This window comes from Mobula birostris, chromosome 26, assembly GCF_030028105.1.
Source record: "Mobula birostris isolate sMobBir1 chromosome 26, sMobBir1.hap1, whole genome shotgun sequence".
NCBI lineage: Eukaryota > Metazoa > Chordata > Chondrichthyes > Myliobatiformes > Myliobatidae > Mobula > Mobula birostris.
In genome coordinates, this window is record NC_092395.1 from 50513647 (window position 1) to 50528903 (window position 15257).

The 15257-nt window shown below is 46.7% G+C and overlaps 1 protein-coding gene across 7 annotated transcripts in view; it reads right to left on the bottom strand.

Moving 5' to 3' along the window:
• LOC140188287 (lipoprotein lipase-like) overlaps positions 1–15055 on the bottom strand; it is an 86986-nt gene extending 71931 nt beyond the window's left edge. For 6 of the 7 annotated variants that reach the window (XR_011883257.1, XM_072244387.1, XM_072244385.1 and 3 more), the window contains exon 1: positions 14792–15055. Coding sequence is in view for 5 of the 7 variants with exons in the window: in XM_072244387.1 (XP_072100488.1) it covers positions 14792–14888 (97 nt within the window). In the remaining 2 variants the exon portion in view is untranslated. The remainder of the gene's footprint in view (positions 1–14791) is intronic. The other variant, XM_072244390.1, reaches the window with a different exon arrangement.
• Between the last annotated feature and the right edge of the window lie 202 nt (positions 15056–15257).

Below are 15257 nucleotides of genomic sequence, written 5' to 3' on the forward strand. Positions count from 1 at the left end.
ACAGAGCGGAGGTGCTCGACAAAGCGGTCCCCCAATCCGTGTCGGGTTTCACCGATGTAGAGAAGGCCGCACCGGGAGCACCGGATGCAATAGATGACCCCAACAGACTCACAAGTGAAGTGTTGCCTCACCTGGAAGGACTGTTTGGGGCCCTGAATGGTGGCAAGAGAGGAGGTGTAGGGACAGGTGTAGCACTTACGCTTACAGGGATAAGTGCCGGGTGAGAGATCCATGGGGAGGGACGTGTGGACCAGGGAGTCGTAGAGGGACTGATCCCTGCGGAAAGCAGAGAGGGGTAGAGAGAGAAAGATCTGCTTAGTGGTGAGGTCCTGTTGAAGGTGGCGGAAGCTGCGGAGGATAATGTGCTGGATCCGGAGGCTGGTGGGGTGGTAAGGACAAGGGGAACTCTGTCCCTGTTGTGGTTGTGGGAGGATGGGGTGAGGGCCATTTGAGATGTCCTGGAGCAGATGCGGTGGAGACGGAGGAACTGGGAATAGGGAATAGCATTTTTGCATGTGGCGGGGTGGGAAGAGGTATAGTCGAGGTAGTTATGAGAGTCAGTGGGCTTGTAGAAGATGCCAGTGGACAGTCTGTCTCCAGAGATGGAGATCGAGACATCGAGAAAAGGGAGAGAAGTGTCCGAGATAGACCAAGTGAATTTGAGAGCTGGATGGAAGTTTGAAGTAAAGTCGATGAAATTGAGGAGCTCAGCATGGGTGCAGGAAGCAGCACCAATGTAGTCGTCGATGTACCGAAGGAAAAGTTGGGGAGCAGTACCAGAATAGGTTTGGAGCACAGAGTGTTCCACATAACCAATGAAGAGGCAGGCATAGCTGGGTCCCATGCGAGTTCCCATAGCTACACCCTTGGTCTGAAGAAAGTGGGAAGAGCCAAAAGAGAAGTTATTAAGTGTGAGAACTAGAGATCTCATGTTGTGTTTTACAGTCCTTGATAGGCACTCATGAAGCTGATAGATTCCTTAATGTTGTTGTCAGAAAACAGAGGATTGACTCAATAAAATGAATAGATATTCAAGGTTCAAAGAACATTTGTCACACAAATATTTGATAGTCACTCCTCAAAGGGCCATTGGAGATATCTTCAAAGGCAGTACCTTAAGAAGGTGGCATCCATTATTAAAGAGCTTCAGCATCCAGGACACACCCTCTTTTCATTACTACCATCAGGGAGGAGGACAGGATCCTGAAGATGCACACTCAACAACTTAGGGAGAATTTCTTTCCCTCCACCATTAGGTTTCTGAATGTTCCATGAACACTACCTCACCTTTGCATTATTTATCTATTTATTTATTCATTTATTTTGCTGTAACTTATGGCATATTTTGCCGCAAGCAAATTTCACGATACTGTCCATGATAATAAACCTAATTCTGATTCTTATTTTTCACTGATCACTGAATTTGCTCGATTATTACTCATTCACTGAATCTTCCTCGATCCCTTGGTCTTCTTTGCAAATTACTTCCCTACCCAAAACTCCTGAATTCCTTCATCCAAATCATTCATTGTAAAATGCTGGTACTCCATCCTGTCACCATTCATCGCTGAAAAAGACCCTCATCTGTCTCTGCTTCCTGTTAGCCAGCCCATTCACACCCAGAGCTGATCTCTTTATGGACTCAGTCCTCACAAAGCACTGGTCAATACCTGCAAACACGTAACACACCGGCCAGTACCTCCAGATAATGCTTGTTATTGGCTGGTCCTTTTTAGCTGAGGGTGGCTTGTTGAGGTGGTAGCTCGGACTCAATGGGGATCTACAGAGGGAACACAGGGTCCCTGACGGAGCAGATGATGAATAACACTCCTTCTGCTATTGTCATAAGGAGGTGGCTGGGAACGGACCCAAGTGCAAGACACAGACACTGAAGAACTAGGGATAGGACTAGGATACAGGGTGAGGGCGAGGACATGGACACGAAAACCGGGAATCCAGAACAGGACTGGACAAGAGAGCTAGGAGCCAGGGCTTGGACTCCGAGCCAGAGACTGGACAAGGGCCCAGAACCTGGGTCTTGCTTCTGGCTCGGACCCCAGAACTAGGCAAGGACGTGTCTTGGCTGCCAGGCAGGACGAGGCTGGAGTCTTCAGGCTTGAGACTTGAGGCGAGGCTGGAGCCCGGAGACTTGAGACGAGGATGGAGCCCAGAGACTTGAGACTAGAGACTTGAGGCGAGGCTGGAGACTAGAGGCTGGATGCTTAGGGACTTGAAGTTCGGCTTGGGGCGAGGCTCGGCTAGAGGCTTGGGGTCTTGAAGTTCCTCCTGGGTAGGGTGCGGTACTTCTGGGCAGGACACGGTACTCCTGGGCAGGGCGCGGATCTCCACCCGACAGAGGCAAGGGACAGAACCAACCACAGGGTAATGGCAATCTGGCCTGACTTACCCGATGGAGGTAAGGGACAGGAAGGGAGCTAGGTTCAGGGTGGTTCCAAGACAAGACTTCAGGCAAGATGAGGCAAGGGTTACCAGCAAGACAAGGCAAGGCTTCAGGCAATGCAAGGCGAGACAAGAACTTCAAGCGAGGCAAGAGTTACTGGCAAGACAAGGCAAGGCTTCAGGCAAGGAAACAGAAGGCAGGGGAAGAGATACAAGGAGTAAGGACGGGAACAATCCAGCAGCCATGCCCTGGTTCCTGGAGGTTTTATGCAGCCAGCCCCAATGAGAATCAGCTGCCTCAACAGGAACAGAAACAGGGTAGACAGGAAAACCTGGAGCAAGGGTCGATGGACCGGACAGTGAACCGGAATGCGGAGTTCACGGACTGGACCATGACAGCTATGTATGTAAGGATTCAGTTTCTCACTCAATGTTCTCACTTCTCCACTGTGAACGGTCATGGGCCACAGGTTGCAAGGAGGCAGGGGCAGTGTTGTATGTTTTATGGAGGCTTTCAGCACATCATGGAAGCTCTTCCTCCGTAACACACACAAAATGCTGGAGGAACTCAGCAGATCAGGCTGCATTAATAGAAAGAAGGAACAGCCGAGGGGTCTGGCCAAGACTCTTCATCAGGGCTGAAAAGGAAAGGGGAAGTGGCCAGAATAAGAAAGTGGTGTGTGTGTGGGGGAAGGATGGAGCAAAGGTGCTCGACAAAGTGAACTCCAAATCTAAGTCTGATCTCACCGATGTAGAGATGGGCACATAGGGATTACTGGATACAGCAACAATCCCAACAGACTCGAAAGTTAAGTGTTTCCTCACCTGTACGGAGCCTTGAATGGACTTCAAGCTCTTCCTCTGTCCACCTTATAACACATAATTATCTCCATACACTGCATCCCATGACCTACCAGTCAGCACTCTCATCTACGATATACACAGACCTGCATGCACTGCACAGTCATTAAACACAGCCACTCTCTCCATATGCAGAATACTAAATGCACACCAAGTCAATACCTCCAGAGAAACCACTATCACAATAGTCTCGTGGAGAACTGTTATAATAAATTGCCAATATCTCTAAATAAGCACTCCCTTAACACATTGGTGATACCTCCGCAAACAGCATCATTACAGCACACCAACTTCCCATATACTACCACTAATGACACAAACGATCCCTCTTGCAGAACAATGAAACATGTCAGATCACATATCCATATACTGCACTGTCATAATGCACTTTGTACATACATAATCTGCAATGTAACATAGTGGTCACGGTGACATCATGCCATACCTGTGCAACCCCGTGTATACAGTGAAACAACACATGTGGAGACTACACCATTATTGTGCTGAGGTGATACAGTACCACTGCTTCCCGACGTAGTGACTTAACCAGAAAGTGTCAATTCCTCCCCCTCAGCCACACATCCCAGTAGATGCTGCTTAACCCACTGAGGTTCTCCAGATTCCAGCATCAGCAGCCTATCATGCTAACATAAAGCTGGAGCTTCAAGAAGTACCCATTAAACTACATTTGGAGTACAGTGTGCAGATTCAACACTATCGAGGAAAAGAGTTGCACTGGAGGGAGTGCAAAGGAAATTCACTGTGATGTTGCCTGGATTGGAAGACTTCAGTTATGGAGAGATTGGAAAGGTTGGTCTTGTTTTCCTTGAGCAAAGGCAGCTGAGAGCCTGAGCTAGTAGAGAGTATTCACCACCTTTAATATGACACACCAAAATCATCACTGGTGCAGCCAGTTAGTTTTAGAAGTCAAATAGAGATCACCCTACAATTCACCTACCGACACAACCAATCAACAGATGATGCAGTTGCAACAGCTCTACACATCGTCCTTACACATCTGGAGAAGAAGAATGCTTATGTGAGAGTGCTGCTCTTGGACTGCAGTTCAGCATTCAACACCATAATTCCCTTCAGGTTTGACAAGAAGCTCAGAGACCTCAGCCTTCACCCTGCCTTGTGTAGCTGGATCCTGGACTTCCTGTCAGATCGCCGGCAGGTGGTGAGATTGGGTTCCCTCACCTCTGCCCCTCTGACCCTCAACACATGCGCCCATCAGGGCTGTGTCCTAAGCATTGATTGGCCTTATCTCAAACAATAGTGAGATGGTCTACAGGGAAGACGTCATCTCTCTGACACAGTGGTGTCAAGAACACAACCTCTCCCTCAATGTCGCAAAAACAAAGGAGCTGGTTGTGGACTACAGGAGGAATGGAGACAGGCTAAACCCTATTGACATCAATGGATCTGGGGTTGAGAGGGTAACAGCTTTAAGTCCCTCAGCATATACATCACCGAGGATCTCACTTGGTCTACAACAGTGCCTCTTTCACATCAGATGGTTGAAGAAGTTTGGTATAGGTCCCCAAACCCTAAGGACTTTCTACAGGGTTACAATTGAGAGCATCCTGACTGGCTGCATCACTGCCTGGTACGGGAACTGTACTTCCTTCAATCGCAGGGCTCTGCAGAGAGTGGTGCGGACAGCCCAGCAAATCTATAGATGTGAACTCCCCATTATTCAGGACATTTACGGAGACAGGAGTGTAAAAAGGGCTGGACTTGAAAAGAGCTGTTCACTCATGATCCCCATGCAATCCGACAGGGTTTGAGGAGTTTTGTCCCAATAGAATGGGAAAAACTGCAGTGTTCAGATGTGCAAAGCTGATAGAGATCTATTCATACAGGCTGCAATTGCTGCCAAAAGTACATTTACCAAGTACTGACTTGAAGGGGGTGAGTAACTATGCAATCAATTCTTTTGTGTTTAATAATGCTCTATAGTTGTACCGTGGAGAGCATTCTGACAGGCTGCATCACTGTCTGGTATGGAGGGGCTACTGCACAGGACCGAAAGAAGCTACAGAATGTTGTAAATCTAGACAGCTCCATCTTGGGCACTAGCCTACAAAGTACCCAGGACATCTTTAGGGAGCGGTGTCTCAGAAAGGCAGCGTCCATTATTAAAGACCTCCAGCATCCAGGGCATGCCCTTTTCTCATTGTTACAATCAGGTAGGAGATACAGAAACCTGAAGGCACACACTCAGCGATTCAGGAACAGCTCCTTCCCCTCTGCCACCTGATTCCTAAATGGACTTTGAAGCTTTGGACACTACCTCAATTTTTTTAATATACAGTATTTCTGTTTTTGCATATTTTTAATAATCTATAATAATCTATAATTGATTTACTTGTTTATTTATTATTATGCTTTTTTTTTCTCTCTGCTAGATTATGTATTGCATTGAACTACTGCTGCTAAGTTAACAAATTTCACATCACATACCGGTTATACCAGAATCATAAACCTGATTCTGATTCTGAAATGGAATAAATTTAAACCAATTTGTAGAAATTTGTTTTCACATTGACACAAAAGAGTCTTTTCAGTTGTTTCAGTGTCAAAAAAGCCAAATTAAATCCACTGTTATTCAATGTTGTAAAACAATAAAACATGAAAACTTCTCAGTGGGGGGGGAAGAAGAATACTTTTTATAGGCACTTTAAAATTAAAAGAGGCATGAAGAAGGTAGATAGTCAGAATCTCTTCCCCATAGTAGGACTGAAAAACAAGACGGCATTATGTATAGGGCTGGACAAAAGAGTTTTTAAGGGGATATGAGGGGCAAGTGTTTTTTTAAAGCATGATATCTGGAATGCGCATCCACAGAATCAGATAAACTCACTGTGTTCAAGAATAGATAGACTGTCAGGTGAACAGGCAAGGCAAAGAAAGATATAGTCCTAATGTGGGCAAATAGCATTGGTTTAGATAACAAAACTGTTGCAAGGACCAGTTAGGCTGAACAGCCTGTTTCTGTGCTGTATACACAGAATCACCCAACACACGATAGGTGGCATCATAACACAGAGCAGATGCCTCTCAATGCAACAACAAGTGGTTTTGTATCTCTAAATAAAAAGTAAAGAAAAATTAACACTTTCATAACAGACTAATCAATGCCCTCCCAGATTGACAACAGAATTTGAGTAAATACCATCCCACACTCATCCTTCAGTGAGGTTTGAAGATTTTACAGAGATGGTGTAGGTGGGGTCTTTCCAGCGCTTGAGATATCTGCTGGAGGCAGTCCAGCTCTCAGAAGAACAAACTGGCAGTGATGGCTACTACCCAGTGATCCTGGATCTTTCAACATCCTTTTTGTTGATCAAAGGTAGTGGAAGAAACCTAACAAAGGACTTGTCAACCACATCTCCATCATTGATACCAGCACTCTAGTTGGTTCAGTCTGATGATAAAGAGTGGAAAAGGCCATGTCCCAACTCAAAAACAGGACTGTACCCATACTGAAATGCTAATTCTTGGGGAGAAGACTTCAGTCACAAACCACAGCCTCATCACTCCTATCTGTGAAATGGAGATATACCTGGGACTTTAAGAAGTGAGATGTCAGACTACGAGGTATTGTTAATGGTGTATGTATGGTTCATCAAAAATGGAAAAGCTTTTGAAGAGGTTCTCTTACGTAAAAAGTTAAAAAACAAATTTTATTAACTGAGAATTAATCTATGACAAGCTCAATGTGTATATTGAAGATAAAAGTATTTTGATTAAGAACATGATTTCTTGTGCAACAGATGGAGCACCATATATGACAGGTCACCATACTGGTTTAGTGGCATTTACAAAAAAATAAATTCCAAGTCTGTTTGCAATCCATTGTGCAATTCATCATCAACATCTCGTAGCCAAAAATCTCAGCCAGCGACTTTTTTCAAATATGACTCCTGTAATATCTACTATCAACAAAATTAAAGCTCATCCATTAAACAGCAAAATATTTCGCCAGTTATGCCAAGGTAACGATGAAGAGTTCGAATGCTTGCTTCTTCACACTGAAGTGTGTAGGTTGTCAAAAGGCTACTGCTTAAAATATTTCTTTGATCTTTGACAAGAGCTTGGGAGACAAGATTGAACTCCTAGGTGGAGATGCGGCATAGCTAACTGATCTGTATGATTAAATATGAAACTGCAGGGTAAGAATATCAATTTAATCTGGGCAAAAAGTGCAGTGTACACTTTTATCAGAAAATTGTAAATGCATAAGCAAAAGATTGGGAGAAGCATGTTCTCTCAGTTTCCCTGCATGGAAAGTATGGCACTCTCTTTTACAGACAGTGATTTGCAGGAGTACTGCTTACACCTGCAATCACTGAAGAAGGATTTTCAGAACTGATTCAAGGACTTGAACGATCTGGAAATTCCAGACTGGGTAATTAACCCATTTCTTTGCAAGGGGAAGAACAGGAAGAGAATGATGAAGAAACAAAAATGCTTTTCAAAAATGTCAACTTTTGTAGTATGTGGCTACACTGTCATATGAAGTTTCCTAGTCATTGGAGAAGAGCCAATCTGCTCTTCATTGCATTTCCATTCTCCCACCTTGTTGAAAGAGTCTTCAATGCAGTGAACCACATACTCACGAAAAGCAGAAACAGCATGGACGTCGTTATGCATGGAGAGTTAAAACTTCTGCTGTCACAACCTGAACCAGATATTTCAACTCTTGCTAAAAACCATCAAGTTCAAGATCACATTGATATCGAAGCACACAGGTATGGTGTAAGCTAGCTTTAAAGGAAAATAAAAATTAAAGCAGAATAATTTTTCTCATGTTAGCATATGGTAGATATGTTTTTACACTATGGGAGTGCTGTAAAGTATATCGTGCCTAAGACGGGTGTTGACAAGTATGGAGGTGCTCTGGGGGGACATTGGGCAAAAAGGGTTGGGGAACACTGATGTAGCCTTTTCTGTTCCTGGTGTTTCAATATCAGACTGTGATGAACCAGTTAGGATACTCTCCGCTGTGCATCTTCAGAGTTTGTTAATGTTTTTGATGACATGATGAACGCATACAAACTCTTGGAAAAGTACAGGTGCTGTCCTGCCTTCTGCATGCCACAGATCACTGGAAGCCAGTGGCTCACAGCTCACTGCTCATGAGGTTTACTCACCTCTGCACTGAACTGAGACTGTGGCCTGCAGTTACCAGGCTCCTGGATCAGCTGGGACTGGCTTCGTAGCTGTAGACTCACTGTCATGAGCTTCAGTTCTGAAAGTTATTTGCTTACTGTTATTGTTTGCACAGTTTGCTTTTTTCCCCTACACACTGGGTGTTTAACAGTCTTCTTACTTTAATGGGTTTTATTGGATTTCTTCATTCTGCGGCTGCCTGGAAGGAGACATATCTCAAGGATGTATTGTATACATACTTTGATAATAAATGTACTTTGAACTTTTGGCGTGTGTATCAGGAGATTGCAAAGAAATGACTGGGGGCAATCAAGATATTCTCTGTGCCACAGATCTCAGGGTAATTAGATAAGGGCCAATAAAAAGAAGCTAGGTTGAAATGGAATGGCCATTATGTGAGTGAGCCAGTGTTATTGTGGGGAGTTGATGGAGGTTTTGGCAAGGAGAGGCAAAGGCTGTAGTAGATTCCAAGTAACTAACTTTCTTTCTTTCCTCTGCTGGTGATGACCCAGCAGAGGAAAGCTACAGTGGTCAGGCCTCTGGATCTGGTTCTCAGAAGGACTGCAAGGGTTGTGATCTCAGGATTGCTACCCATGCCGTATGTGAGTGAGGCCAGAAAATAAGAAGATAATACAGCTCAACATGTGGCTAAGGAGATGGTGCAAGAGAATTAGCTTTAGATGTTTGGATCACTGGGCTCTCTTCCAGGGTAGGTGGGACTTTACCGGCAGGATGGTTTGTACCTGAACTGAATGGGGACTAACATCCTAGTGGGAATATTCACCAGTGCTGAACAGGGAGGTTTAAAATAGAGTTGCAGGGAAATACGAACCAAAGCATCAGAGAAGAAAGTGGACTGGTTGTGGAAAAAGATGTTGTTGAGCCTACATACAAAGACAAGAAAAGGTTGAACATGGTGAGAACAATGTTCTGAGTTGCATCTATTTCAATGCAAGGAAAGTTGGGGAAAGTGGATGAGCTTAGAACATGCATCAACACATGAAATTATGATTAATGAGACTTGGTTACAGGAAAGGCAAGACTGGCAGCTCAACATTTCAGAGCTCCGTTGTTTTAGATATGATAGAGAGGGAGGGAATAAAGGGGGAAGGGTGGCATTGTTAGTCAAGAAAAATGTCATGGTAGTGCAGAGACAGGAGAGCTCATCTACTGACACAATATAGATGGAACTGAGGAATAAGAAAGGGATTGTATTATAGATCACCCAATAGTCAGCAGGATTTAGGGGAGCAAATTTGTAGAGACATCACAGACAGTTGCAAAAGCAAGGTGATATTGACAGGGACCACCATATTGTGAAAGAGCTGGATGGGATAGAGTTTGGCAAATATGTCTGGGGGGAGGGGGAGGGGAAGAAAGAGAGGCAGAGGGATAGAGAGGAGGAGAAGAAAAAGAAGAAGCATAGGCAGCAAGAACAAACGAGGTACTTGAGGCGTGTAAGAAATGTAAGAGGAAACTTCCGAAGAAAATCAGGAGAGCAAAAAGAAGGCATGAGGTTGTTCTGCCAGACAAGGTGAAGGAGAATCCCAAGGCTTCTATAGATATGCTAAGAGCAAAAGGACAGCAAGGGATAAAATCAGTCTTCTTCAGAGTGATCACCTATGCATGGAGACCAAACAGATGGGGGAGATCTTAAATTATTTTTTGCATCTATATTTACTCAGGAGACAGACACGGAGACTATAGAAGGGAGGCAAAACGGTAGGGAGAACCTCGACCACATACAGATTACAGAGGGGGAGACGTTTGCTGTCTTGAGGCAAATCTGGGTGGATAAATTCCTAGAGCATTCCCTTGGACCTTGTGGGAGGCCAGTGCAGAAATCGCAGGAGCCTTAGCAGAGGAATTTAAAATGTTCTTAGCCACAGGTGAGGTGCTGGAGGATGGTTGGTGTTATTCTGTGGTTTAAGAAGGGTTCGAAGAATAAGCCATGCAGTTATAGGCCTGTGAGCCGGACATCAGTAGTGTGAAAGTTATTGGAAGTAGTTCTAATGGACCAGATATATGAGTATTTGGATAGACTGGGATTGATTTGGGATAGTCAACATGGCCTTGTGCATAGTCTAACTAATCTTGCAGAGTTTTTCGAGTAGGTTATCAGGAATGTTATTGAAGGAAAGCCAGTGGATGTTGTCAACATAGATGTTAGCAAGGCTTTTCAAGGCTCCACATGGAAGATTGATCAAGAAGGTTCAGTCGCTTGACTTTCAGGATAAGGTAGTAAATTAAATTAAATGTTTACTTTGTGGAAGCCAGAGAGATGGCTGCCTCTCTTTCTAGAGGCCTGTGTCTAATGGTATGCCACAGTGATCATGCTGGGCCCATTGTGGTTTGTCATCGATATCAACAACTGGATGATAATATGGTAAACTGGATCAGCATATTTGCAGATGACATGAAGGTTAGGGGTGTAGTGGACTGCAAAGCTTGTAGAAGGATCTGGACCAACTGGAAATATGGACTTAAAAATGGCAGATGGAACTTAATGTAGACAAATGTGAGGTGTTGCGCTTTGGGAGGACCAACCAGGGTAGGACTTGCATCATAAGTGATAGGGTACTGAAGAGTGTGTAGGACAGAGGAATGTGGGATTACAGATCCATAATTCCTTGAAAGTGGCTTCACAGGTAGATAGAGTTGAAAAAAAAAGTTTTTGGGACATTGACCTTCATAAATTAAAGTATTGAGTACAGGAGTTAGGATGTTATGTTGAAGTTGTATAATATAAGATGTTGGTGATGTCTAATTTGGAGTATTGTGTTGTTCTGGTTATCTACCTTGTCATGGTCCGGATTGGGGTCCCTTTAAATTTACCTTGTTTATGTTACGATCCGGACCGTTGATTCCCTGTTTTCCTGTGTCCCTCGACTTTGGTGATTAGAGGCAATTAACGCTCAGCTGAACCAGTAGCTTATAGTCTCCGGCTTTCAGCCGTTCGACGTGGGAGCGTCTGCAAAGTCATCAAAGGTACGGTGTATCGATGTCATCTGGCCGGAGCAAGCCTAGTCTCTGCCGAAGCGAGTGCCGGTAATTCGTCCTTCCTCACCAGAGCAACCCTGTCAAGTTACTACACCAAAGCGAGCCTGCGAAGTTTCCTCATCAAGGTGGGTCCGTCAGTTAACCCGCCGGAGAGAATCAGGAGCCGCTGTCTACTGTTCCTGGGCCGAGTCTAGAGCTCGCCACTACCCAGAGGTTCCTGGCTCCGGCGGCATCGAAGTACCACGTCCAAGTCCAAGTCCTGGCCCGGGTGGCATCCAAGTACCAAGTCGAGTCCTGGTCCAGACGGCATCCGAGTACCTAGTCAAGCCTCTAGCCCTCATCTGTAGCCCTCGCCTGCACCTCGGTCTAGTTCTATCGCTGGAGCTAGATAGGAACTGTGTTGTTCTTTGGTGTTTGTCTTGTCTTGTCCTCGCCTCCGTGGGTAAGTCAGGCCGTCTTGCTGTTGCCCTGCGGGGGGGGGGGGGGTGCGGTCGTGAGTCCCGGCTCTATGTCCTTTTCCCAAGGAGGAGTCCTGGCTCTCTGTTCTGTGTGTGAGTCCCGGCCCTATGTCCTGTTTCCAAGGAGGGGTCCCAATTCTGTGTTCTGTGTATGTGTCCATGGTTCCATGTACCTGCTCTCCCGAGACAGAGGCTCTGTTTTTCCATGTTCCTCCTCTCCCTAGCCCATGTCAGGTCCATGACTGGTTCTGGGGTCTGAGCCTGAGGCAAGACCCAGGTACTGGGTCCTTGCTCAGTCTCTGGCTCGGAGTCCATACCCTAGCCTCTTCACGTCTCCTCTAGTTCTGGGAACCGATTCCGGGTCCTAGCCCAGACCCTTGGTCCCAGCCTAGTCGTAGTCCTCAATCCTTGTCCAGTTCGCTATTCCTACTCCTGCCTTGCTCTCCTGGTTTTGAACAATAAACTAAATCTAAGTAACCTCACAAGATGTGTCTTGCATTTGCGTCCACCCTTGCTCCCAATGCCCCCCTGCCCCCCGTGTGACATACCTACAGGAAAGATATCCATAAGATTGAAAGAGTAAAGAGAAAATTTACAAGGATGTTATCAGGACTTGAGGACCTGAGTTATAGGGAAAGGTTGAATAGGCTACAGCTTTATTCCCTAGAGCATAGGAGAAAGAGAAGAGATTTGATAGAGGTATACAAAATTATGAGGAATTATACAGTAAATAAAAGCAGGCTTTTTCTACTGAGTTTGGGTGAAACAAGAACTAGAGGTCATGAGCTAAGGGTGAAAGGTAAAATGTTTGAGGGGAATATGAGGAGGAGCTTCTTCACTAAGAGGGTGGTGATAGTGTGGACCGAGCTGCCAGGCAAAGTGGTGGATGCAGGTTTGATTTCAACATTTAAAATAAACATGGTGTGTTGGGCTATGATCCAGGTTCAGGTCTGGGTACATGAATAGGAGAGGTGTGTTGGGCTATGATCCAGGTTCAGATCTGGGTACGTGGATAGGAGAGGTGTGTTGGGCTATGATCCAGGTTCAGGTCTGGGTACATGAATAGGAGAGGTGTGTTGGGCTGTGATCCAGGTTCAGGTCTGGGTACATGGATAGGAGAGGTGTGTCGGGCTATGATCCAGGTGCAGGTCAATGGGACTCGGCAAAATAACAGTTTGGCATGAAGTGGAAGGGCTGTGGGGCCTGTTTCTGTGCTGTAGCGCTTTATGACTTTTATGTCTTTGTGATGACACTCACTAGGACAGATCCTCTGATATGTTAATGCCCAGGAATTTAAACCTGTCCACCTCTGTTCCCTTAATGAGGACTCCTGGACTTCTGTCTAACTCCTGTATCCATAATCAGCTCTTTGGTTTTGTTGTCATTGAGTGAGAGGTGGTTGTTGTGACACCATTCAAACAGACTTTCTAACCCCCTCCTTTCTGCCGATTTGTCAAGACTTTTGATTTGGCCAACAGTGGCATCATCAGCAAATTTAAATTGCTATTGGAGCTGTACTTAGCCACGCAATCATAGGTGTAAACTTACACCGTAAATTGAGTAGAGCAGGGGGCTAAGCACACTGCCTTGTGGTGCACCTGTACTGAGGGTGCGTAGAGATGTTGTTGCCAATCCGTGCTAACTGGGGTCTTAAACAGACACAGACAGACAAACAGACACACACACACACACACACACACACACACACACAGATACACACCACACATACACACACACACACACACACACACACACCACACATACACAGACATACACACACACACCACACATACACACACCACATCACACACACACACACATACACACACACACACACCACACAAACACACAAAGGGCCACCGAGATGTCCTTCTGTAGTCGCTCGCAAAACAAACTCTGCACCCTTCACTTTCAGCAATGACTGGGGAGTCTGGTCCCGGGAAGGCACGCACCGAGGGCGATGAATGTCGGGGTACACTGGTCCACACACCCTCCCCATCACACCGAGTCAATGAGAATGTCAGATGCAACTCGTGGCGTAGAGGCAGGGTGAGTCCGGTGCAAGGGAAACAAGTTGTTTGGCCTGCCACACAGAGGACAGGCGTCTAGTCTGGGGGGAGAGGTGGCGGGGGGTGGGGGGGGGAGACTGGAACTGCTGGGGTCTGCGGTCAGTGGACGGGGAATGGGAAATATGGGGTCTTGGGCTGAGGGTCCAGACTCCGCTGGCATCAGGTTTCAGGGAGTTAAATTCCCCCCAAAAAAGGAACGAACGGGTGGCGGGAGGAGACCCGGACCCGACATCTGGAAACCGCCGCTTTGCTACAGGAAAGCCGGGACCCCAATGACTAAACCAAACTACCAACTCCACTCCCACTCCCCCAAACTCCACTGGGCCCCGCTCGCTGCTCCCTACGGTTCTCACGTCCGTGACCCTCTCTCCCACAGTTGTAATGTGGTATATCATTCTTTCTACGTTCCCAAACCAACGGGCTCGGGACCAGACCGTGTCGATCCCAGCCCCCAGACTGGGGCCCGTGAGCTCCTCCCCCCGCCGCCCACACGCCGTCCCGGGACCAGACAGCCAGGGACCTGCCAACCCTGGTCCACAAAGGATCCCGATCGAAATGGCCCGCCGCCCCCGTGTCGCAGCCTCTGCCCTTGTGAACGGAGCCTTCACGCCGAGTTCCCATCACCCTTCCCAGCAACTGCACCCTAACCCGCGCCACCTGCACTCACAGCCCGTCCCTCCAGCTCCCCACTCACTCGTCACCTCCCTTCCTCGCCTCTCGTCTTTCCTCCCCTCCTCCTTCACCTCTCCTCCCTCCTCCCTTCCCTCCCCTTCCCCTCTTTCTGCGATTCATTCCTCCCTCTTCACCCACACTCCGAACACCCACCTGTTGCGTCTCCTGTCTTCACGTTCTCCGCAAGGCCTGGCAGGAGTGGAGAACCAAGGAGCAATAGCAGGGGCAGTGGGAGAGGCAGGCAGCGCATGGCGAGTCCCGGGCTGGGGACAGGGTCTGCCAGCCGGATGAGTGAGAGTGAAGGCGGAGTCACCGCCGGTGTCTGACACTGAATACACTCTGCTCAGCCTTTAGTCAACCGGAGAGCAGCCTGATTGGTGAGACCGGGGCTCGTCTCTCGGCAACCACACGCTTCCAACCGATTCCCAACCAGGACTGCGCTGGTCGGGTCCCGGGTCAATTGTAAATCTGTACACGTGCTCCCCACACAGGCCACGTTAACTCACTCCAACTTAGACTTAACCCAAGGAGCTCAAAACTCCTTTGTCACCCGCAAACAATTCTTACCCACTCAATACCGTCACCATTTCTCACGCTAACAATCCCTCGCCGCTCTCCA